General features: G+C 42.0%; 1 protein-coding gene across 1 annotated transcript in view; it reads left to right on the top strand.

Moving 5' to 3' along the window:
• EGLN1 (egl-9 family hypoxia inducible factor 1) overlaps positions 1-25,499 on the top strand; it is a 34,022-nt gene that overhangs the window by 4,551 nt on the left and 3,972 nt on the right. The window contains exons 2-4 of the mRNA XM_005024325.6: positions 21,326-21,445; positions 23,129-23,265; positions 24,772-24,839. Coding sequence (XP_005024382.5) covers positions 21,326-21,445; positions 23,129-23,265; positions 24,772-24,839 — 325 coding nt within the window. The remainder of the gene's footprint in view (positions 1-21,325; positions 21,446-23,128; positions 23,266-24,771; positions 24,840-25,499) is intronic.

The raw sequence follows: 25,499 nt of genomic DNA on the forward strand, positions 1-25,499 counted from the left end.
GCTGCACTGTCTTTCCCCCACTTCCTGTTATTACTGGTTTTACTTCTTCCATCTTCTCCCAAAATGTTAACTCTCTCTTTCCTTTCTCTTATCAGTTATCGCACTCGTACGTGCGCATAGTTCTGTTTCCTGCCTGTCCTGTCCTAGATAGCCACTGGAGATAGAAATCTGCTCACCAGAGTCAGGGAGTGAACTACTCCTGAATCTCTCCCAGGTGAGAAGGTTTTTCCTCCGTCCCAAGCAGAGGCTGAGGAGGGAGGAAGCTTCATTATTTTATGTTTTGTTTTTTTTTTTGTTATGTGTCTGTCTCCTCTCATGTGAACTCTGCTGATTATGTAAAACTTCAAGCCTTTTGTAAATCAAAAGCTTGCTTCCTTTACTGGTGTTGCAGCAATATAGGGAGATCGTACCCACAGACAGGGACCCAGTGATCACCGTATAAGCAGGCATCTGATCCATCAACTGTCCATGCTTCAGCTCCTCCCAACACCACGTCTCCTAACCCTACCCCATGCCTTTTACTGAGAAGAGAGCACGCAGATGGTTTGACAGTCCCTGGTACATTCCTGGAGGCTTTGTGTCATTCCCACCCCTTTGTAACCCAGCAGAAGAGCTGCAACTCAGAGGGCTCGATTTTAATGCTCTCCTGTCTCTACCCGTAGGCCAGTGGCACCCACTGCTTCTCAGCCACCGGTGGCTTAAAAATTTGCTCTATAGGTTGCATGTGGTGCAAACCTGCACCCGTGCTTTTTCTTGAAATGGTTGAATTACCCAACTGCTTCTCTCTTGTTCTCTCCTCACCTCTGATCTCAGAATAAACTGACCTGGTTATAACTACCTGAACTGCTGCTTGTGATTTCCTGGGTACTAATAAATTTTCAATGTGATGCCGCATACTAGCGTGTCCTGGAGTTTTCTGAAGACCCGGAGTGCTGTGGATTTGGACTGATCTGACTGTGTCCTGTTAAATTAGCTTCTTTCAGAGTTAGTAATGCTCCTTTAGAAAATAATCCTCTAACAGTGTGCGGATTTCTCACATCCAGCAGTTAGCTTTTCTAGAAACCGTAGAGAAGAGGTTCTCTGCTCTGGACACTTGTGTAGCAGCTTTCCTACAGACATGCTGGCTTAATGTTGCCAAGGATGTAGAAATTTAACCGGGAAGAGGTAATCAGCTGGTACAGCTGAAGCTGCCAGCAGCTGGTGAAGCACTGAATAGGCACCAGGAGGCACAGCTCTGAATTTTGCAGATGCTGTTTAAAACAGTGTACAGGAAACCCAAGCAGGACTTCTGGATGTTCTTTCCACTAGATCTTGTTCTGCAGAATATCCCAGTGAGTATCTGTGCAGTAGTAAGGCAACAGATGAAGAGGTGGAGATCGAGGGCTCTGCAACCGTGCTGGTACCAAAAAGTGCTGACAGCATGGAGTGAGGGCAGAGATGGGCATGGGGCTCGGATGCTGCCTGCGTGGGCCCTGGGGAAGCCCAGAGCTGCAGCTGGGCTTCAGCCTGAGGAGCAGCTGTGGAGCAGAGGAGCTTCCCCTCCGTTTGCCTATGGCATGCCTATGGCATTTGTAGAGATCGCTCTGTACCCAGAAATAAATTCAATGCAGGAGCACTACAACTTGCTGATCTAACTGGTTCATCGGGCATGCTTGCCTGGGCTAGAGTTTGTCCCTGAGTTGCAGGAAAGAGCAGCTAGCTCTCAGTCTCATCTCTCAGTATTTGCTTGAATTGCTCGAACCAGATAGAGTTTTACAGATTAAGGATTAAGGATTTTTCCTGGCTTAAGGATTTTTCCTGACGGTGTTTTTGTTGGCAGTGGCATTTTCTTCTAGACGCTTGTGCTCTTCAGCAAAGGATTGTGTGGTGACTCACGGATACTCAGGGCAGCCCACAGATCTTACATTCCTGCTGGGGTAGAGCTCTGAGCTGAGTCCAGTTTCGTTTTCCAGTCATGTACCAGTGTTTTGGGGCCCAACATGAGCAAATGATCAGCAGCAGCCTGTTATTTCTAAATACAAATGGTGTTCTGACTGAGGAGCAGAGTATCCAGAAAAGATGCTTGTTTATGGCTGGTGAAAATTAAAAGATGGGCATTTCTGAGGCTCTGGGAAGTTCCCACACTTCACTTTGGTGATTGTAACTGTGAAGCGTGGCACAAATACAATGTGTCTGAGGGTGGGGAGTGCTACCTGGGACTCCTCTCAGCGTTTCAGTATCGACATGACCTAGGCTGTAGCCCAGGGAATAATTCAGGCTGGTGCTGCAGGAGAAGTAGTCCCGCTTCTTTGCCAGTACAAGTATTTACATGGCCAGCCTGTGAACTGGTTTGGGGAACCGATCCATCTGAAAAAGTGAACTGGCAAAAGAAGTGCTCCTGGTTCAGTGCTCGGATGTTTGTGCTGGCACGGGGGACTGGCAGATGGTGAGACTTTCTTTCAGCGGCAATGCAAATTTATGCCAGCTTAAAGGATTTGCCAAACTACAGCCTTAGTTTAACACTTAGGGACTGATTATCCCAAAATTTGTTTGTGAAGATTTGAATAACAGTTAAGAAATCTTTGCTTGCTATGTATTTTTTTTTTCTTTCTTAAGCTTTCTTCTCTTTGTTCTCCCATGCTCAGCGTGAGGCTGTTTTTGCCAGCAGAGACGTGTTGTTCTGTCCTCCAGCATCTTCCTTGTGACAGTTTTATGCAGCAGCTCTGCGGGCCTACCCCATGGAACCTGCAGAAGGAAACATATTTTCTCCACGTGATCCCCCCCCCATCTCTGCCATACACAAACACACACACACAAGGCTTCCAAGCCAGCCAACCTGCTAGCCGTGCTCCTTGTGCTCAGTGTTTACCCCTCTCCTTTATCTTGGAGTTTTATTAGCACCAAGGAAGGTCCTGCTCCCTATTTCGGGACAGAGCTGGGCTGGCATCCCCTGTGCTGTGAGCACTCTGCTTCCATCAGCAGCTGCCTGGGGCCGTGCAGCTGCAGTTTGATTTCGAGTTGTTGCTGTTTCAGAGCACCTGTAGCCTTGAGGTTTGGGCACATCGGTGCTTTCCGTGCACGGCATTTGTTCCTCTCAGCGGCATCGCTGTTTTCTGACAGTGCTGCTGCTTTGATGTGCCATGCTGCCCGTCCTAGCCACAAGGGGCTCGGTGCAGTTCCACCCCAAAATCAAGCGGGCCGCTCTCCATCTCAGCTCTGCAGCTCGAGAGGAAGAGCTGCCTTCCCTTGCCAGCGGCCTCCGGGGCTGGAATTCTTTGAAAGCTGTGTCCTGCCAAGCCGCGGGGCCGGCCGAGTGCAGCTCTCCTCAAACTTCTTGGTCAGTTGCGTCTGTGACCTTGACTGCGTGTCTGGGAGATGTTTTTCCATTTTCGAGCTCACGCTTAATTTCTGAATAGTTCGCCAGCTGTTTCCTGCAAATAAATCAACAGCATATTATTCTCTTTCGTGGTGGTTACCTGCATTCGTGAGGCTTGTGATTAAACTGCGGTGTTTTTCAGTTAATCTCTGACAGCTTTTGGTTTGATCAGCCTAGTTGCTGCTGGAATTTGCTACTTGTTGCCCTCTACTGAGTGTCAGCATGTATATATGTACGTACTTGTATCTGCCAATGAAGCTACAGTTAACCTTACAGCTCAGAGGAAGGCTTTTCTGCTGCACTAGAAAGGAACTTGTTTGATAAAAGCAAACAGGTAAGCTGTACAGAGCCATCGGCTTCTTGCTCACCCAGAAACTAGATCAATTTTTTTTTTTCCTTAAGCTACATGGAGAGCTCTATTACAAATCAGGTTTTATTTTTTGTTTCAAAACTGTTTTTTGGATTGTCTGAGTGGGTTGGTTAGTAAGTTCTTCAGTGGGATGCTGGTGGGATCCCTTTCTCTTGTACCACTGTATTTTGTTCTTGTACAGTAAGGGAGTGACTGCAGACAATCTAAGGACTGTGAAAATTATTTTTTTGTTGTGTTTTTTGTTTGTTTGTTTGTTTGTTTTGAAATAAACTTATTTTGAATTTATTAATCTAAGTTTTTTAACCACTGGCATGCTTTTTCACACTGCATTAATGAGAGAATGAAAAATCAGAGAACGAAAGCAGTATTTTTAGTGAACAGAGCAGTGGGGTTTGACTTCCCAGCCACTACTAAATGCAGTAGGCATTATTTATGATATCCTTTTTGTCTTTCACACTCATGACTTCTTCCTTCTGAAGGGTATAAAAAATACCAGTGCTGATCTTTGTGGCCTTTTTCAAAAGTCAGTTGGTGCTCTTTAAGTCCTTGTAAACTGTTTCCAGAGATTATTGGTTAGCCATGGCTGATCAAGCACATTTTCAGTGCAGGCTTGTGCCAGAGCTGGTTGGTAAGCTGCAGTCATAAGCGTCAGGTTGAAAGCTAATTCACTCGCTGTTCCAGAACAGCGTCTGTCAAAAATAGAGCAATGCTTTCATGCACGTAACAGCTGCTTGCACTTGAAGACTTTCTTGTTCTTTGGTATTTAACTTGAAATTACTCAAGAGTATTTTTGTTCGTGTATAATGTTATAAATAGGAATTGGGTAGGAATGCGAGTGCCTGCCTGTCTGTATGGTCATTGTGTGTGAATGCAGGGCAGTGATGGATGTGCTGTGTGCACAGCACCCTAACACATACGCAAACGCCATACCTGTCGGGTAATTAATGGGGTCTTACAAAAAAAAAGAAAAGATAATTTTCTACCCAAGGATTAATTTTACACATTAATTTAGTGTTGGGCCAGCTTGGAGCACATAGTTTGACCATGAGGACCTTCTGAACTCTACAGATGACTTAGTATTTTGAGGAGACGGTGCCACGAGGCCCCAGTGCACTGTGTGAACCTGGAACTGCCTTGCCTTGTTGCAGCAAAACCAGGCGTCGTGTTGAAAAGAATACAAAGGTGAATGCACTGAGAGGGTTCAGGAAGCTGGTCTCTGTTTTGGTTGTAATAGGGTGGAGGAATTGGTGATATGATTGTCAGACGACTGTATGAGGTTTTAAGATGCAATGGACCAGCTGAAGGTTTGATATTTTTCTCAATGTTGTTGTGGTTGTTCTTGTTGTTTGTTTGCTTTTCTTCTTATATGAATACATTTAAAATCTCTTTACAGGAAGAGTTTGTATGGTCAATTCACATCATTTTGTTGGTAGCCCTGAAGTCTTGCTGAAGTGTCAGGATGGAGGCTTCTCTGTTGGGCATACTCTTCCTGTAACTTGCCGACCTTTTGGTGTGCTAGGGTCTGTTATCTTTGTGCTTACATCATCCAGAAAGCAGCAGATAGGTATCTAGAATCGTCCTGAAGTTACTGATCAAATTAAACCAAAAAATTATAATAATAGAATAACCTGAGTGGTATGGTAATGTGGACTTTAAATTGCTGTAGATCAAAAATTTGGTCCATACCCAGTTTGAGGCAGAAATCCTCATATATTAAAGTTCTCTGCAGCTGTGCACTGTGGAAAAGACAAAGTGATGTAGCACACGAAAGGACTTCAGAGCAGTTTTTAGTTGACTAATAAGGTACTTTTCCTGTCACTGCTTTCTGTCCTGTTCAGACATCTTCTCAGCAAACTTTTGCCATGGGCTCCAGCCTGTGCGAACAGCTTCTGCCGTGTGTGAGGGGCGCTCGGTCGGCGCTCAGCTGAAGGCGTCAGGCCCTCCTGGTTGCTGCTGGTTGCTGCATTGTTGTTCGAGCAGCTGGCACGCAGCCTTGCCACTGTGAGAAAGGAAACTGTGGCTGGTTGATAAGGGCATCTCAAACTGGTTCAGTTTCAGCAGGCATGTGATATGATACGATGCCCCGTGAAATTGATGTCGGCTAATCGTGCCTCTTTGGGGCTTAACCTTGGCATTGACTCCTTTAGTGAGCATCATCCAGTCAAAAGTACTTTTCTTTGTGATAGTGGAGTCACTTTTTCAGGTCATACAGAGAGAGGCTGAGAGAGTTGGGGTGAAGAGAAGTCTTGGGGGGACCAAATCAGTGTGTATAGGTACCTGAGGTGGCCAATATAGAAGATGGAGCCCGGCTCTTCTCAGTTGCGCCCAGTGACAGGGCAAGAGGAAAAGGGCACACGCTGACATGCAAGAAATTACGGTTGTATACAAGAAACTTATTCAATGGGAGCGTGATCCAACAGAGAGACGGACTCCAGTGAGGTTGTGGAGTCTCCTTCCTTGGAGGCCTTCAAAACCCAGGACGACCTGCCCCAGTGACCCTGCTCCAAGCAGGGGCTGAACCAGGCCACCTCTGCTGGAGTGAAGTGTCCAGGAGCCCGTCTTCCTGCTGTCATTTGCTTCTTAAAGAAACGTTGCTGGATGTCCAAGTAGAGTATCAGTCTGAAATATTCCTGCCTTGGATCCTTTTAGTTATGGAGTTGACCACTTGTACTGTAGCCTCTACTGCTGCTTCTTCGTGGTTTTCTCTGAGTTCATAGCTCTGAGTTTCTCTGAGTTTCGCTGCTTCATAGCCACCGTAAGCAGTCCTCCGCCCTTCCCCCTTGTAACTTCTAGCCAGTTTTTGGCCTCCTGTATTCCTCGCACATGCTGCTGCTGCCCGTGATCCCCTCGAGGCCCAGGGCAGCCAGGATGGAGCCCCTGCCTGGTGAACGGGTGGAGAAGGAGCAGGCGCCGAGAGCGGGGCTGCCCGGCGCGGGTGCAGAGGACGAGGCTGTGCTCAGTTCCTGGGCTCTGCTGGGTGTTCAGCAGTTGCAGACACCCTGCCAGCTGTCCTCCACAAGGACTGCATCGGGGAGATAAGGGCTGCGTGCCTCTCGTGAGGTGCCACTTGACCATCCGTGTCCTATCTCTATCCGTAAATTGGAGCCAGATGGAGTTGTGCTCATCTGAAGGAACTGTTTATATGCAGTCGATGCTAGACCATCCCTGAGCTGTAGGTTGAAGCTACAAAATTTCCTGTGAAGTGGTTAAAAACAGCCGTTGTTAGCGTTCAGATGCTGGCAGTCCCTTCTGCTCAGATCTTACCCCCTCTCGCGGGCTGAGTAATCTTGTTTCAGGTTCTAGTGCCTTCTCGTGTTCTTCCTTATCAGATGTCTCCTTTCCACACAAGTATGTGAGCTCATTGTACCATTAGGCATTTATTGTAATTAATCAGTAATCAGCGTGTAGATAAAGCTTCAAAACACTGACAAAACGATGCTCCTATATATGTCCAGTTTCCAGCAATTCAGGAACTTTCCAAGCCAGAGGTTGCATCTGGACCACTGCTCTTAGTGCGCACAGATGGATGGACATACTTGCTCTAAATTTATGTAATCTTGTTTTAAGAGCCATTTGTACTTTTGGCCTCTGCGACATCCTGTAACAATGAGTCCCACCGTTTGATTAGATGGGGAAGGAACTTCCTTTTGTTTAAAGCCCACAGCCTGATGATTTCCATGTCCTAGAGATTCTTTATTGTGAGAACTCGTTTCCCAGTCGTTTTGTCTTTCATGGCTTTAAGAAGTCTGACACTTGCTTCCATACATTTTTCAGCTGACACTTTTTCCCTCCTAAACTGAAGAATTGTAGGATTCTTTTTAGGATTTCTTCACTTGGGTACTGCTTCGTGCAGTCTGAATGTTGCTATTGCTCTTTTATGCAGCTTTTCTGGTTCTGCTAATCCCCTCTTAAGGTAAGGCAACCAAGATTGCATTATTAATGTACAAATAAAGCATGAATTTGCATAGTAGCATAATAATGTATTCTGTTTTGTGACACTAGTTGCCTCTGCCGCTGTGCTGAGGTTATATTCTGCCCATATTTACTACATTTTTTTCTAAAGTGATAGTATCCAGCTTACAAGATAACACTGTGTATAAGGCTTTTTTTTTTTTTTTTTTTTTTTTTTTTTTTCCCCTTCTGGGGGCATTGACTTGCACTTACTCTTTACTGAATGTTACCTGCCATTTTGTCATCCTGGAGCTTGGTGTCATTCTGTTCTGTGCACCTTTCTGCAGTCGGTGGTAGAAAGGACTCTGCAATGTATTTTCTTTTCTGTATTGCATGTGAACACTGTCAGCCCGCCACTCGCCCCCCTCTTCCCAGGTCATGTGAACAGTACAGACCCCTTAGGGATCCTGGTGGCAGCTGTCATTTTTTTTCACTTAATGGAGGTTAGTTTGCTGTGATGAAATTGCTACTGCAATTTACTGCTTTATTGCTATTTGCCTGTTCCAGTATTTTGGAACGCCTTGGGAGTAAGGGCCATACTTAAAGTGCTTTATAACTAAAATTTTCTAATTTTTGCATTAAAGCTAATGCCTTGAGTAAATCTCCATTATAGCTTGGGGAAAATGACAACTAGTGACTCCCCGAGGCCTCCTAACACTTGGCACCGGCTCAAGAACAACACAGGAGTTCCTAGACTGGAGTCCTGACTTTGTCATTTTCCTCGGAGAAAACAGAAAACAGGAGTGGTAATTTCTCATGAGCCAAAGGCTAGGCCCAAATTGCATTGTAAGTTATGTCGGTATTAACAAGTTAAGATGGTTTTATTGTTATTTTTTACCCATCTAGAGCTATAATTTTATAAGGGAGCCTTGCAAACCCGGGAAATAAATGCACTTCTGCAGGTCAAGAAGTGTAGATGAAGATACCATCAACTGGCTTTATTTTCAGCTTAATCTTATCCCATCTCCACAGGAATGTTGCAGATGTGCTGTTTCTGGGTTTTACTTTTTGCTGTGTCTTTTTCTCTTTCTGAACACACATCCTGCTACTTGGAAGATACACCCACGGCAAGACAATGCTAGAAACACACGGCCCTTCCTCAGCATTAAGGCTTCAGCTCCTCCAGTTCAATTAGTAATAGCTGCATGGTAAAAACGCCAGAGGAAAAAATAGCCTTTGAGGGAGTGAAAAATCCGAAGCACATTTTTTTCTCAGTTTGGGTACAGCTTTCCAGAGGAAGTGATGGAATTCTTCAGGGACTCAGCGGGGAACAGAATTGGCCGGTGATAGGAAGATGCAGTCCCTGGGAGATTTTCCCCCTTGAAAAAATCCGATACTTCCTTCCCCACCCTCCAGTCTCCTCGATTTCCAGGAAAGGGTTATCTTGGCATTGGAACCCTAAATTGAGGTTGTCTTTACAGAGGAAGAAAATCCTTGTTTTCTGGAGCAACTTTTAGCAGTCTTTCTGGTAACTGCGTAGCACTGCTTGCTGGTTCTGGGAACAAAATACAATGCTGCCCTTCCCCGCTGCCATGGCTGCTGCTGGCTCCTGGTCAGCACCCTGGGCTGTGTCATTTTCACATGGCATCCCAAGCTCTGTTTTCCTACTTGAGAATTTAGTTTTAGCCATGCTAACTGGTTTCTAAAAACGATTTTATGTGTTACTGCCTATAGGCCTGAATCCCATTTTGCTTATTTTGCCCTACAAAAGCGACGGCTTCCCTGAAGAATTTGTAATTCAGCGTTAGTTCAGTCTTTACATACAGCAGTTCTGTGTGTACCCAGCCTCCAGCAAGAGCTAATTAATTATTTAGAACATGAAGCAAGTCAGCTTCAGCTACAACTAATGGAAGAGGTTTGTTAGGAACACTGCAGTTATCTGCTGTTACAGCACCTGCCACTTGAATTGATTTTTCTTGTTTCTAGTTAGCTTTCTGCAAGGCCACTCTGTGCGAACATTTTATCTGGGAGACAGGTTATGTGAACAGCCTTCTGCATGCAGGGGGTGGGTATGAGCATGACAGCGACTTGCTGTGTGTGTGGTGCCTTTTTTTCTTTTTCCTTTTTTCATTCGCATTTCTGTATGTTAATAGTAACCTCCAGCATCCAAGATGAGTTGTAGTGCCATTGATTAAGGGGCTGGGGGACACAGCGAAGCAATGACAGCTGAGGCTTTCTGGGGTATCTCAGTGGTTAGTGGCAACTCGATTTCATGGGGTAAGTAGCAGGGCAGTCACAATTAAACCCCGTGCTTTGGAAGTTGCTCCCCTTCGTTATCTCAGCGCATGTTTGGCAAGCGCCGCCGCGTTCCACAAGTTCTTGCCCTGCTCCTCCTTCTCCTCCTCGTCTTTCCCTTCCGTCATGCTCTAGTTTCAAAATTGCTTTTGCTCTTCTTTGGTTGTATACCCTGGATCAAACAAAGACCTGTAGAGGATGCAAAGTGATGTTCTGGGAGCTGTATTACCGTTGTTATAAAAATATGGGGCCATCGCTACATGTTACCAAAGTTAGTAAATGACCTGGCTGTCTGCAGGAGATTTTCCTGAAGTGTTTTCTCCTACTCAGAAACTACTAATCACCAGTGGTGCAAAATAATAGGTGCACGTTTTTAAAGAGCTGTTGCTCGTTTTCAGTAATGATGGAGAAATTTCCTTGTAAAATATGCTCTGTGGCTGAAAGGTTCACTTCTTCCAACCCCGAAATCTGTGTTGGTTGCCTGCTGACTTGGACAGGAAATTTGTTTCTTGTATAGAAATCTGGAGTCCAGTATTCTGCAGAACTGATTGTTGTTTCACTTGTTCCTTAGCTCCTGTGGTACTCAGCATTATTTTCACCCTTCTGGTAATGCTTGTGGCAGTGCTGCTGTTACTTCTGGTAGCTCTTTCTTCATCTTTTTGCTTCATTGTGCACCTTTACAGCAGTAATTTCCACTGCTGTTGCTTAAGATGATGGGGGGTTTGGGATTTATTTCAAGATGTTTCCAGATTTATATTCTTAAATACAGCTTTAGTTTCTTTTCTTGGTTACAACTTAAAGTTGGGAAGAGGCTTTGAAAAATAAAACTTGTGCTTTGCAGATCTAGCGTTTAGGTTGCATAAATACATCTTACAGATCAGTTCTGGTGGGCTGACGTGATACCTCTATCTAGGCTATTACTGCTAGTCCCTGTAATCTTTCCCCAGCAAGTACAGGATATTGTAAAACCATAATTCTCACTTGGTTAACCAAAAAGTTTATTATCACTCGTAGGATTTTTGGAGACATACACGAAAACTTTTCTGCAGAAGCACACATATTGAAAGGATAGAGGTGTGTGTTCTGTCTTGAATCTATAATTTCTGGGTGCAACCTGGAACAATGTTTTTCCCCTTTTTTAGTAAATACAGCGCTTTTAAGGAGCATAAAGTAAGCATTGGCTATGTGCTAACTCAGCCAGGTGTTAGCTTTTCTAACATTTTGTATGGTAATGTGGGGCAGAAAGGGAGAGGGGTTCTGGTTCTGGATTCTTCTGAATGCCTTGAAAAAGGGGAAAAAAATCTGAGGGATAACTTGTTTTAGGGAGGCTTTTTGTTGTTCCTGTCAGGTTTGGGTTTTGTGCACCATAGCTTTACTTCTTACATTGCCATTCATGTAGAGTTTCAGTTCGGCTGCCTTCTTAGCATGAGAGTGGAAAATGCAGTCTGAGTTTGAGGTTAGCACCCTGCTTCTGCCCACGGTGCTTGTGGAGATCCAGTCAGAGCAATGGTGATTGACAGAAACCTTGACAGAATCAGCAGGGGTTTTTTTAGCTGTTGTTTACAGACAGATCTGTGGAGGAGTCTTCTTGCCTTTCAGGGAGGACAAATTACTCTGATGATGATATAAAATATTATTTTCATTATCATTATAGCGGGAAGGAGGAAAGTTGTCTTTTTTTTTTTTTTAATGGATTTTTTTTTTTCCTAGCAGTTTCACAGTGCTATCTATAAATGGACAAAGAACAAGCCAGATGGGTTCCTTCTAATCAATGGATAGTGGGCAATATAACACGTTTTGTTTCTCCCAAGGCACGAGGGTGATGTGTTTTTCCACCACGCTGCTTGTTTGCTCTCTTGGGGCAGAAGTGGTTGTGGTGGCTGGGGAGGTGACTTTCAGGGGGACTGGGAAATCCTGTCCGAGCAGCACCAGTTCCTAAAGTAGGGATGTTATTGTTGCTGTGAACTTAAATTTACTGTAGAGTCAGCTGAATTGGCGTTTAAGGAAATGGTGGGGCTTTTGTATCACCCAGGCCAGGGCAGGCAATTCTCTCAAGTTTTTCTGGCTGCCTGGAGTCGGTGCTTGGTACATTCAGATCTTTCTCGTGCACACGGACACGTACTCGTAAAGCAAATAAATCACATTCCTGAGACAGTCTTGTCCGGGAGTTGCATTGTGCCTGCCTAACTTTCTCGTCGCAGCACACGCTTGCGTGGACTTGGTGGTAGGGCAGCAAGCAAATGCCGTGAATGAACATGAGGCCTGGTGGGCCTGGGGTGGCTTCACGGCATTTGGCTCCATGTCCGAAACTGGCACTGAAAAACAAGTTGCGTGTCTTGGTGTCTGTGGCCGGTGTGTTTCTACCTTTTGTTTTGATTTCTCATGGGGAAATCATCTCTCAGGTAGTCAGGGCTGGGTTTACTACCGCAGAGCGCTTCTTCAAGCTGAAATAATGACTTGTGTGTCAACATCAGAAGTCCTGCTCGTGGCATTTGTATCAGCCTTTAATTCTGTTTGGCCATGGCTATTTCTCAAGACTCTCCACTGGCACTAGTAGGAGTTGAGCACAAATGGGTCTGTATGATGCCTGCTTGTGTTTGAGCTGCATAAGCTGGGTCATCTGGTTAAAACCAAAAAAACCCTAAGTGTTGTTTATACCAGTTGTGAGAGAGGCCCTCTTACACTGTGGTGCTGGGACTGTAAAGAAGAGCTTGGGTAAAGACAGTTTGTGTGTGAAAGCCCATAAAAACCAGTATGGACAGAGTCAGCATTTCTTGGGTTTCAATTGTAGGTGGTTTGAGAGCATGCTACGGGCTGTTTGTTGTTATTTGGCTGTAAACCTCAGTAAGGCTTCTACTGGAGGTTAATATGAATTAAAGCAGCACTTTGTCTATTAGCATTTCACTGCATAGCTATTTTGTTTGTTTGTTTGCTTTTAATAAATAATTTATAAGAATAAGTCAGAACTCTTCAAGGTAGAAGTGAATGCTTTAGGGTACTTTGTCAAGTTGGGATGCTGTGGGTGTTGCTGAATACTGTATGGCTCCTTGCAAGTGTCACTGAAAAAAATTTTTTAAATCATTTTTCATCAACATATATAAAGAAATCTTTCATACAAGCCGAGTTCCTGTTCCATGGTTATTTTTCTCCTTAAAGTGGAAACAAATTGATAGTTTCAAGTAAGACATGAAGTCATCAGTGTGTCTGCTGGTGTCATGTGGTTAGATCTGAAAATCTGGTCTGCACAAAACTCTGCAAGAATATATTTTAAGTGATGTAGCTGAATGAGACAACCTCTTTCTATTTTAGTGCACTATCATAATTGGTTTTAGTGTTGTGTTATTTTTAGTTCATAAAGATGCTGCTTTCCTGCACTTTTTCTGAATGATTAGTGATGAATTAAGTTGACTGGAGTCATGCAAGAGCAGAACGTTCTGCCTCTTCTTGGAAAAAAAAGTGGTTTCAAAAGTTTCTTTTTTTTTTTTTTTTAGATGGTATTATTCTTTTCAAAGCAATTATGATGTTAAATTAAAAGCAGACTCTTAACATTTGTGTTGATTGACTTACTTCTCTGTCAAATTTTTACATAGCGCCAAAACACTGACTCACTAGTCTGCTTCTCTTGGAGAGAATGGGGAGTTATCCATGGAGGCCAGCCAACTGAAGAAACACATTTTACATTTTTCACCAGCTGTTTGAATCTGAACTCTGTTGGTCAACTTATTTAACCATATTGTAAAGAGATTCAGGCTACTACCATTCAGAGTATGCTTTAAACACCTTTCTCAGCTGCAAAGTAGAGTGTTGTGTTTGAGCCTAGGATGTTAAAGAGAACATTCTGCCCTTGGTGACAGCAATTTTCGTCTACCTTCTTTGGGAAGCTTCAATTAGTTTTTCTTTGTCTGTTCTAGGTTGTTGAATTTTAAGTTTGTAGTAGACCAGTATTAAAACTCAAAATGTGTATGTTGAACATCAAGGAAACTACTAGTGTTTTGAAGCACATCAGTAAATAACAACTCAGATGTATTATTTTTTTTAAGGGGATATGGGCATTTTAAGCTTGAAGACATTGTTTATGTTCAGAGTTGCATTAGATAAACATTTTTATTTTATTTTTTAAAATCCTGTTTAAGTCAATGCACAATTATTAGTAGACTTTCTTAATTAGATTTGAACCCAGTTTTATTTTTCCAATAAGGAGTTAGATTAAGCTAATGGAAGCCAGATCTTAATCAAATTGAAGGACTGCAGGGGTATTTGCATTCATTTCACTGATTTGGTTTTAAAGCAACGCCTTTTGGTTAAACTGGCATAACTTGGAGAAAAGGCAACTCTTACCTAACTTGGCTAGCAGCCTGGAAAATGCCAGCATGTTAACTATTAAGGAAGATACCATCTGTATTTTTTCCCCTGAAGCTTGTAAGCTGGCTTGGTGATCTCTTCTCTTTGCATTTGGAGATCTGAGACTAGTAACTTTACGAGCTCAGGTGTGCGAGAGCAGAGAGAACCTTGTTAATGTTTAAATGCTGTTATCTCAGTGAAGGAGTAGACTAGTTGGCGGCTGTAAAACATTACAATTCTTGTCTGGGAGGTAGGAAGCGTATTTTAGGTCTTCCTGTTATTTCTGTCTATAACGTGGGTTTCAGTCGCTTATCGGTTCGCCTTTGGAGATATGTTTCTCTGATTGCCCTGCTTTCCTCAGGGCTCCGTCCAAGTGCTCTCTGTCCAAGCTTCCAAGCACCTTCAAGATCTCCCCCAGGTTAATGGCCCCTGCTTGATTGTTTTAAGGGAGCTTCTCTTTCTAGGTATGCTTTCTTATTATTATTCATTTTATATTTATTTGTTAAAATGGGAGCTCATCCTATGTTCACAGTCGGCTCCTGAATATCAGACTTCAGCAGCATCGGTTCTTCCTGTGCCGTTTGGAAAAAATGCTGAGTTATACAAATTTGTGTGGAAATTTATTCATCAGTTTAAGAGCCAATGAAAGTTTCTTAGAGCCTGTATACAGGCATGAATGAAAGGGATGATGTTTGGAAATCAGCTTTGTGTGATTTGAATTGAATGGTGAAGAGGGGGTACCACTGACCTTCATGAAGCTACCCCAAAGGATGCCTGAGCCTGTTTGCTGAGCAGCATCTTGGTTACATTGAAGGCGTTTGGTGTAAATTCAGAGTAGATGGGGGGTTGAACATGGCCAGTTAAGCAGCATGAACATTTCTAGGATGGGTGAAATGGATGTTTTTGAGTTAACTTGAGGAGAAACTGAGAAGTCTGCGGCTGAAGAGACACACTGCTAACCGGACAAAGCTTTCTCTGAGCTGAGAAATCATATGATTCCTCATGTGTCTTTGTAATATGACTAGAAAGCGAGAAAGAAGTGAAGTGGTAAAATCATTTAGCTGCTGTGCCAAAGTTACTTACAAGCATGCTTCTGTCAGAGCACTTAGAAAGCTTGCAGTGGGCGTTGCACCGAAAGAGGCCTGGGGAAGGGTGAGACAGGTCGGCTTGCCATTACTTTCTGGACTGCCTGGAAGTTCATGGAAAATATAAACCTCCCACATAGCTGTGTGCTTGACTCTATTTATAGAGCAAGAAGCTATTTCAGCTCTTGTTTTCCCTCTCTCCCCACCTATCTGAGTTTGTTTTTCAACTTTGTTCTCCGTTCGGTTTGCCTTCGGTGTGCCAGCTGGAGGGCTGGCAGCTTTTCCAAGCCTGCTTTCCTGATAAAACTGCTGCCGCCGCCGCCTTCTGCAGCCACCCGAGAGCCATCCCTGTGGCCTGGGGTGACCTCTGCTTCTCATCCTTACCCTCAGCTGGTTTTTCCTAGAAGAGCAGCTTGCTCTGCGCTTGCCAGAGTAGCATCCAGGTAGCTGGTGGTTTAGGCAGTGAGAGCTTCAGAGCTGCTGCAGTGGGCGAGTCTCCTGTATTTGTTAGTTTCTAACTCAAACTTAGAGATATCCACAAGTGAGAATGGCAATGTGAACCACCATTATTTAATTTTTAAGCCCATAACAAATAAGGTTGCTTTCTTCTTTCAGGTTCTTCGGCTGGCAGTGATTGGAAGGTGTAGATCTTTACTGAGGGAATCATTGCCAATGTTGGTATTTCTCTCCGGCTTTTCTAGTTTCACAGTTTTGACTTCTGTAAACGCCTGGTGCCCTGGCCTTGCTTGCCAGGAGTACATGCTATACATGGAGTATATCAGCATAAAGTCTTACTCGGATGAAAGTCAGTATTGAAATGCTTGGATTAGCTGTGACCCAAAGAGTTTATTTTGCCACTTTTGACTTCCTCTGTTTTGGGCAGAACTGGTAGGAGTTTCTCTCCAGTTGATATTGCGTTTTTTGAAAGCTTCCGTGTCTGATTGTGAAGAACCTGCAGTAGAAGACACATGAATGCAAGCCAATTTGTACCACACTAGCATGCTAAAACAGTAATCTTGACTGTGCTCACACCAGGTAGTACCAATGCAGTCTTTTTTCTTTCAGTCAGTTGTTATTTTGTACACCTTGTGAAAAATCTCAGACTGACCAGTGCTCAAACTGAAATGTCTTTCTTTGGGACTGCTGTTTGTCCTGGATGAACATGTACTTGAACTAGAGGTGCATTAGATCGACTGCAAAGAGACAAGTCAGATGTTTTATTCTTTACTTTGGTTCTTCATTCCAGTGGTGTTTTGGTTTTTTTCTTCCAATAATCTGTCAAATTACCCACGCCAAGGATTTCCAGCGAAGTCTTTGTGAGAGCGTCTGATAAATTTTGCTAGGAAGTCATCGGTCTTGCAGTTAGACATCTTGTTTTGCTCACTGGGATTTGCAGTTCCTCCAGCAAACAGCAAAAGTGACATCTCCTTGACTGATGCAGCTTTCTTTAATCTCAGCTAAACAATAAAGTTATTTTATATTAATAAATTAATGTGACATAACAGACATCCTCTCTCCATTTTATTGTGGGTTATTTTGTTGTTGTTGTTATTTGTTTGTTTGTTTTCCTGGAAGAGGTTTATGTCGTCATGTAAATGGTATTTTCCTCCTTTTCCTAAGAATTTGATACTGTTCCTTAATAGAAGGAAGGAATAGCAAGTATCTAAACTTGTCAGTGTCCAGCTGTGAGAGGAATGGGAGAGGAGAGAGAAAAAGCTTCATTTTGTTTACCTGCAGCTCTTCCTTCTTTATTTTATGGGTTAGGCTCTCATTCTTCTCTGTGAAGGTGGTTGAGACTGCTTCCCCTTGAACTCAGCCTCACATTTCTTTCATTTTTTCATCACAGCTCTGCTGAATTGATGTGCTGTGCCTGCCAGCTCGGGTGTCTTAGCCGATTGATGCCTCTTCATGTAGTGAACAAAAACTGTATGGACTGTGGGGTTATTCCCTCTGTTACCTTCATTTAATCCCTAATTACAATAAGGGTTGACACAGTAAGGATGAAGATGCTTTGCAAAAAAAAAATAATCTGTGGTTTCAATTAATTCTGCTAGTAACGGCAACTTAGTGTTGCTTGTTTGGGGTAAAAAACCTATAGTTAATTTTCCAGAGCTGAACAGTTGGAAGCAGAACGTGTGTGAATGAGCGATCAGCAGCTGCTTAAGTGTGTGATTAATTTCGTTTGACAGACCCGAGTTGTGCTGATTGCAGAGCAGCTAGGGCGCTTTCATACTTTTTCAATTACTCATGAATTCCAGAGGGTATCTTAGGACAGCGCTCATGTGCTAGGCATGAGTGCTCGGGCAGAGGGAGTGCTGCTGCTGGATTAAAGAAGGTTAACACTGGAAGTGTTTTGCAGAGGGTGAACAAATCCAGTGTGTGACTTAAACACATTCTGCGCTGAAGTTAAGATTGCTGAACGATTAAAAGCTGCAATGCCTGAGAAGCACAAAAGGGGAGACCTTGTCAATTATAAAAATGGAAGTAATGTCTTAAGTTAAATTTGCTAATTATTTTTATGGGAGAACGGATGAGACAGGTAGCTTTGTTTCGGAGAGCTAACAACTTTATTGTTCGTAGTCTGAAATGGTAAGGAATTTTGGACATTCTGGTCTCAGATGCCTGTTTCTTTTGGCTGCCATTAATAAAGTCTTTTTTAAAAAAGGCCACAAAACCAAAATTTTCTCCCTGCCTGACATACATATTTGCACACTTATGTGTATTGTAAAATGGTTTTAAAAAAATATGTCATTATTTACATGGGTAACTTTTCTGTGCTTTCCCACAGAGCAGAAACGTGACTAATCTTGCAGTCCGTGACAGTTTGACACAAGCTCAGTTTGCATCATTCCCCAAAGCAGTGTGTTTCTCATGTCCTGCAAATTGTTAAGCTTGTAGCTTCTCTTATCACAGTTCAACTGGGGAAAGGCAGTTGCCGCGCTAGCCGGAGAACGCCGTGTATATTGTGCTGCGCTGCCTGATGTGCAAATGTGTTTTGCTTTCCAGTTTCTGGCTAAAGGCTGAGTCATTGTTACTGTTATAACAAACACATATAGTTAACTTATCGCGGCAACACTGCTTCTCCGCTCTTGCAGTTCACGATAGCAGAAGTTTCAGGCTCCAAAGTCAAAAACAAATGGTCTTTTTTTTTTTTTTCTTTTTTTTTTCCTTCCAGTGACTGTATTTTAGACTCAAATGGCACGAAACGTTTCTAACACCGACCTTTGTGGCTGATCTTGATGTTAAGCTGACAGCAGCTGACGTAGCCCCAAACTTTCTGACAAGAGCTGCTTCTCCTCTCCCTTCAGCAGGTTTGAGGTTAAAGGATCCTCTTTTGCTTTCCCGGGCAGAGCTCAGCTTTGGGGGTGCAGGTGGGGACTTCCCTTAAGTGAAGAAAACAGTGCCTTGCTTGGAAAGGAGATGAGAAAAACAGGATGCAAATTTATGCTCAACTAACTGCAAAATTAACTTTCTTGAGAAACAGAAGGCAGGCAATCGTGCCCTGTGGAAAAAATATGGTGTCGAGTAGGGTGACCAAGGAACAGTGCTTCCTAAACTTGTAACTGTAGGGTCTTTTAACGCGCGGACAGATATTGAGGTCGCTTACATGCCTGGAGATGTTTTCATATCTGAGTCTAACTCGTGATGTCAGTGAAAGCTGAAGTTGCTGTGGCTGCTTGGCCTCAATCTTTCCCTTGTTCTGAAGGAGAGTTAGCAGCAGCTTCATGTGGGTGCTGAGGAGCAGTGAATGTCAGGGTTTCGTTTTCATGATACTTCACAGCAGAACTTCTAAATTTAAGTTTTCACGTTACTGGGAATGCTGGTACAGGCTTGGATCCAGCAAAGCTCAGGATCTGTGTTCTGCACTGCATACGTGCCATGGGAGCCCGGCACGGGCTCTGCGGTACATGGGCCTTTCTTCAAGAGGTTTGGCTTACAGTGGAAACCAAATATCTTCCTCTTCCAGGCCAGCTTCGCTTTTGTTTTCTTCCCTTTTTCTCCCTAAGAAAGGAAATTACAGAACCCTTATTACATTATTTGGTATCTTTAATTCGCTGTTTTGATTTTTGTGGGTTTATCTTCCTGCGAAACTGATAAGTAGTAGATTTGCCAAATATTAGGTCACATTATTTGATCTATGTAATATGTTTACATAATGGGAGACCTGTAATGATGACTGCACTATGATTACAGTAAAGGGGCTTGGAAGCTGAAATGCCTAATCTCAAAATTACAAGTATATTTCGATTTTATACTTTTGAGTAATTTTTGTGCAAGGCCCAATCAGGGTAGTTATTTCCATTTCATGTGAATAGTTTGGCTTTTTTTTTTTTTTACTGTTATTTATAGCCACTATGCTGTTCTTTAGAAAAAAACATGTTCTCATAGATCCTAGAAGGATTTAGTAAAAAATTGCTTCTTGCCTTACTAGAGTATATCTGGAAATAAAGATTATAGAGGTTTACTGCTATAGCAAAATACATTCTACTTCCATATCATATACAGATATTTTCCTGATTGAAACACAAGTACTTTAAACTATTTCTCAGCTTGCTCAAAGAAGTTTCTTGCAAGTATGAGAAACACTGGAAAGCTTCACTTATTACAATTTTTTAAAAGGGAAAAAAAAAAGTAAAATTATCGGTATAAAGAAGCAAAAAATGCACTGAAACATTTTATTTGAGATGATTTTAATCTGGTGTGTTACATTTTCACAGTTAACATTCTAACGGGAAAATTATTTTTGATATTTTATGTAAGAGTGGTGTGGCTGAATTTGAACATCTGGGGGTCTGACTTCAAATTCTAAGTTAACCAGGCCAAATTTGTACTGTAATGATTGTGCTAAAACTTACTTTTGGCAACAGACATTCATTGAGGTTTGTAGTATATTGGATTGTTGGTAGAAACCCACTTTTTTTGTTTGTTTTTTTTGCGTTTCTCTGAAATTCATGTTATGACTTTTTGCAGAACTTGCATTGTCTCTGTAGACATTTGGGTATTGTGGCAGTGAAATAACATGAAGAATAATACATGAAATAACTTGGCTTGGAAAATTTTGTTCTGATCTCTTTCAAAAGCCTGAAATTATTACTTTTTCCAGGAAATGTATAAAGATGTGCAGATGTGCTGTTCACAACTGGCCATGCTCGTGAAGTGGCAGCTAATCACGCTAATCAGACCATGAGTGAGCAAGATGGCCAGATCTTTACACATGCACATCTGCGTGTCTGAGTCCTAACGAACTAAACCGGGGTCTTTTAATTGGCTTGGATAAGTGCAGCATAGGAAGTTAAATGTACTACTGTACTGAAAACGGTTTGATGTTCTAAGGTTATTGGATATTACTGTTCAGTGTCTATTTTCAGTTTCTCACTTGACTGTAAAATATGTTTTTGTTGTACATGTAGACTTGTTCCAACAAAGGTTCAAAGACCTTCTATGTACAGGACAAAAGGCAAGCCAAAGAACGCACTTGGAGTGATTGAGTAAGAAGGGCTAATTGTGTTGTCTAACAAGTCACCTACAATAAAATTTGACACTACTTTTTGAAGAGGAACTCTTTATATTGGAAACAGGGAAGAAAAAGAAAAGAAAAACATGAAAAGGATAGCTGTGAACTTGAGTCTGGAGAACTAGTACCTCTACCACAAGAAGCGTGTGCTACTAAATTATAAACAAGATGTTTTTCTTCTCCTATATCTCAGTCAAGGGAGGGAAGTCTGAGCAACATGGAGGCAGCCTCACCTTCAATACCTTAACAGTGTTCCTCACAATGTGTTTCACGCCTTTGTTGTAGACATCTGCTCGTGTTCAAAAGCTATTCTTAACTACAAAGAAAACTTCATTAGAAATAGCGGTAAAATATTTTTAATCTAAATTTTGTGTTGCTTATGTATGGATTATGTAGGTGCCAATGCAGATAAATTATAGACTTTTCCACCAACACAGGAAAAGTAATTATCACTTTTGCTTCCTTGACTCTAGGCTATGGTGGCTTGTTATCCAGGCAATGGAACAGGATATGTGCGCCATGTTGATAACCCAAATGGAGATGGAAGATGTGTTACATGTATATATTATCTTAATAAAGACTGGGATGCCAAGGTATGCAACTTCTTCCTATACTTTTTTACATCTACTTGCTAGTGCATCTTTGCTGTAGGTTATTGTTCATGTCCTTCCCAACATCTGTGCTTAGTTCTGTTCGTACATTATGATATTTGTGGATGTCCTTTGCCTTGTTGATTGAGCAGTTAGTGAGGCACTCTATAGATGAGGCATTTATTTTCAAGGTATCAGTATAATCCAAATCAGCATAAGTCTTAATATCATTATGGGTGCGAGGTGTAGAATAGATGAGCATTTATAACAGTTAAGAGTGGCCTAAGAATTTACTGCCATCGGTTTAAAACTCCCCATAGATGTGATGACTAACTTTTTAATAAGGATTATCCTTGCAATCCAGTGGTTTAGATAGATTTGAAGAAGGGATATAATTAACTGGGTGTGTTGATAGCATGAGAGCGTAATGCACAGACAGCTTTGTTTATTCTGTGACTCCCATGCAGTCAGCTGTACAGAAGTTTATTCTCATTGTATATGGAGAAAAAAAGATAAAACAGGTGATATTTCTGTCATGATACTTAAGAAACAGAAAGTGGAAGAGCACTTGAGCAGTCAGTTTTTGTGTAAATCAGGGGCGCCAAATATAGGTAAGTTGCAGCTAGGAGGTTTTCTTTTTTTCCTTATGGGTACAGTCGATTTCTTACAAGAGTTGGATGAGACAACGAGACCACATCCATGCTCACGCAAAACTTGCCGATCAGAAAGCTGAGTGAGAAATGGGTGCACTTGAATCTTTCTGACTGCTCTTTGAAATGTTAAATTCATCCTTCAATTAGGAAATAAATTATTAACCTTCCTTGCTACGACAGCATCTTGACGTGTACTTCCCCTGTACACTTCACAAGTGTACTGGCTGGACAGAACAGCTTAACATGCATGGATTACAATTTCTCTCCTGGAACAATTGGATGCATTTCAAACTCTAGAATTAAAACAGATTGCATTTTCCCAATAACTTTAAAAATTTACTAGCTGGTTATTTAATTTATGAACAAAGGTATGTGATTTCCTGCAAAACCTCTTTTTCATTTAACGATATCAGTACTGTCAGTAGGAAGAAGTTAATGTGACTTAAAAACAACCTGATCTCATGATACTTTCTAGGTGTGTGTAGGTAGCTCCAACAGTTCTTCAAAGCCTGTAAGGGATCTAAATTGGAGCAATACAGGTTTTAGCTTTAAATTGTAGTTCCCTAGTCTTTCCTCGTCTTAGTTAAAGAAATATGACATCAAACTATTGCTTCTGCTGTTAAATGAATCGATCCCATTAATGGGAACAGGTGATACTCGGATGTGAAATACATTTCTGTACTGTATGGGCATATTTTTAGCCACCAGTTTTGTTCATTTATTTTTTGCAGGTAGGTGATACAACTAAAATCCAACCAATCTAAAACCACGCCTTTTATTTAAACATGAATGGAGGTTTAATATTTGCAAGCATTTTGAAATTACTTGTTGAAAAATATGTAAAACTTGCTACATGAAGTGTGTTTACAGAAGAGCCACAGAATCATTATTTCTGTAGCATGTATAAAGATAAAGGTTTTTAGTTCAGCTCAATGCATCAATGCATCAATGTATTTTTAAATATGATATTCAGTACTTTGAAAATACTATTTCATTATATTTAATGCACTGTTTTTAAATACTTAACTTGTAGGTAAGTGGAGGCATCCTCCGGATATTTCCAGAAGGTAAAGCCCAATTTGCAGATATTGAACCCAAATTTGATAGACTGCTATTCTTCTGGTCTGATCGCCGCAACCCTCATGAAGTACAGCCAGCATTTGCTACAAGGTAGGACTCATGGACTCAGATACATTGCATGATGCTTCTTTTATCAAAAGGTGAGGGATTCCTAACAAGAAATGAATTAAACTGTGAATTATGAACCTGATCCTAGGTCTTTCCATCCCAAATTCCAGTTACACTATGGCAAAGGGTTCGGTTTGGTTTTGTTTTCCTGATGGTTGGATAGGCTTCAGCTGTGCTGCTGAGTTGGTACCAATGTCTGATCTTTTATTTTGGAGAGAATATTCTCTCAGCCAGGATGGGTAGGGTGAGGTACATGAATCCTCAGAAATTCCTGAGAGTATACTTCACAGAGCTGGAAGGCACCACTCACAGCCTTAAGCAGGCCCCAACCACAGCCAAAAGGTATTGATTGCATTGTTGCTGTGTAATGGCTTTATACTGTGGTCCCTTCCCATTGTCATTAGCACAGTTCTGTGTTTTGTAAAGATTGACCAGGTGCTTCAGTTTTATGCTTGCTTTCATTGGGAGGAAGGGAGTTGTTAGCCAATAGTTACGTTCACTCTCCCTTTTCTTTGCTCTACAGGTGACTTAGTTTGGGAACTGGGAGAGGGCTGTGGGGTGGTAATGACCATTGATAAACAAAACTCTTCTTTTTCTTTGGAGTATTGCAAGAGTTCGTTCCAGTCTGAGTCACAGATGGAACCTGAAACCTCTTTTGTCCCTGTTTTGGGGAGAGGATGATGCTAAATGTGAATGCATTCACTGCCTGACATTTTAAGCAATGCTACCAGATAGTGTTAATGGGTAAATCATTGGAGTCGTTAATCCAAACTTCCTGTTGCACATGTTGCAACACGTTTTGATGCTCAGAGCATTGAACATTAACTGGGGCTGTGAGATAACACAAGTACCTTTGCAAGAAGTAATTTGAAACTGCAGTCAGCACTCAGAGCCTTTTCCCAAGGCTGCCCCACTCTCCCTTCCCCCTTGCATGCTCTGGGCAGAGTCAGAGGGTGAAATGCCATTTACTAAAGCTCCTTAAAGTCTTTTCTCAATAGCTGGCATTTCATATTTAAATCCTCTGTGGACCGTGGAAAACCAAAGGAGCTGTGTAAGACGGAGATAGTTAATTTTCCCTTATGGCAAATGTCCAAAAAAGCTTTGTGTGACTCACTGATGGACTTGACAAAGTAACGTAAAAGCTGAGGTAAAGCAAAAGTTGCGTAAAGTCGAAGGTCATAAGGCAGAGACTGTATTACAGTTCCTGAGCAAGAACCATAAGGACAACTCACTGGGGGAAAAAAAAAAAAAAAAGAAAACACTGTATACTTAAAGCATCAGTGTCACCTTTTCAATGACTGGTCAGACAATGCCTATGAGTAGGAAAAAAAATAAAAATTGCTTGCTTTATGAAAGCTTTCATCTGTTGTATCTGTTGAACTGCAGAAATCTTGTTTCATTTAGTCTGAATTGTATGTCAAGTGCTTCACAGTAGTATGTCTGCTTTCCTTCCTAGTTCAGGAGTTCTTTTTTCATCCCCTTCCCTAGGTACGCAATAACAGTGTGGTATTTTGATGCAGATGAAAGAGCACGAGCTAAAGTAAAATATCTAACAGGTAATCTCTCGTTAATATCTCTTTTTTTTTCTTTTTTTTTTTTTTCCTGGAATAATAGCACTCCAACCTCATCTCCCTTATGCAAAAAAAGCAGGAGGAAAAAGCAAGACTTAACTCATATAGGCTTTACAGGGAAGGTGATCCAGTGGTTAAGCTGCTAGCCCATGACTTGGGAAATCCAGGTCAACTCCTTGTTCTGCACACACTTCCTGTGGGACCTGAGGCTGCTCAGGCTTTTCTTATGGGGGATACAGCTTCTCCTTACTCGTGTCTCTCTAGTAGGTGTGGAACACAACAAATACACCAGAGATTGTGAGGCACTGCAGAACTGAGAGCCATGTAAATGCTTGTGGTAGGATACAGTGATATGACAAGTGAATGCAACTAGAATCTCTGCACTGGAGAAACAAAAGCCTAAAATTAAAGTCTGGAATCAAAGAATGGAGTGACTTCCTCTATTTCCAATTCCACATATCTAGCATCTGTTTTCCTTTTCTGGCTTCTCCCTCAAGAGGAAGTTGATCTAATTTTCCTGTTCAAATTAGCATTATAAGTAGAAATGGTCTGGGACTTCTGTCATACTTGTAAATGCATCATGATTTTGCATTTGCTGCGATAGTTTAAAAATAAACCACAATCAGGTGTACTGCAGGTGCACAT

Source organism: Anas platyrhynchos, chromosome 3, assembly GCF_047663525.1.
Source record: "Anas platyrhynchos isolate ZD024472 breed Pekin duck chromosome 3, IASCAAS_PekinDuck_T2T, whole genome shotgun sequence".
NCBI lineage: Eukaryota > Metazoa > Chordata > Aves > Anseriformes > Anatidae > Anas > Anas platyrhynchos.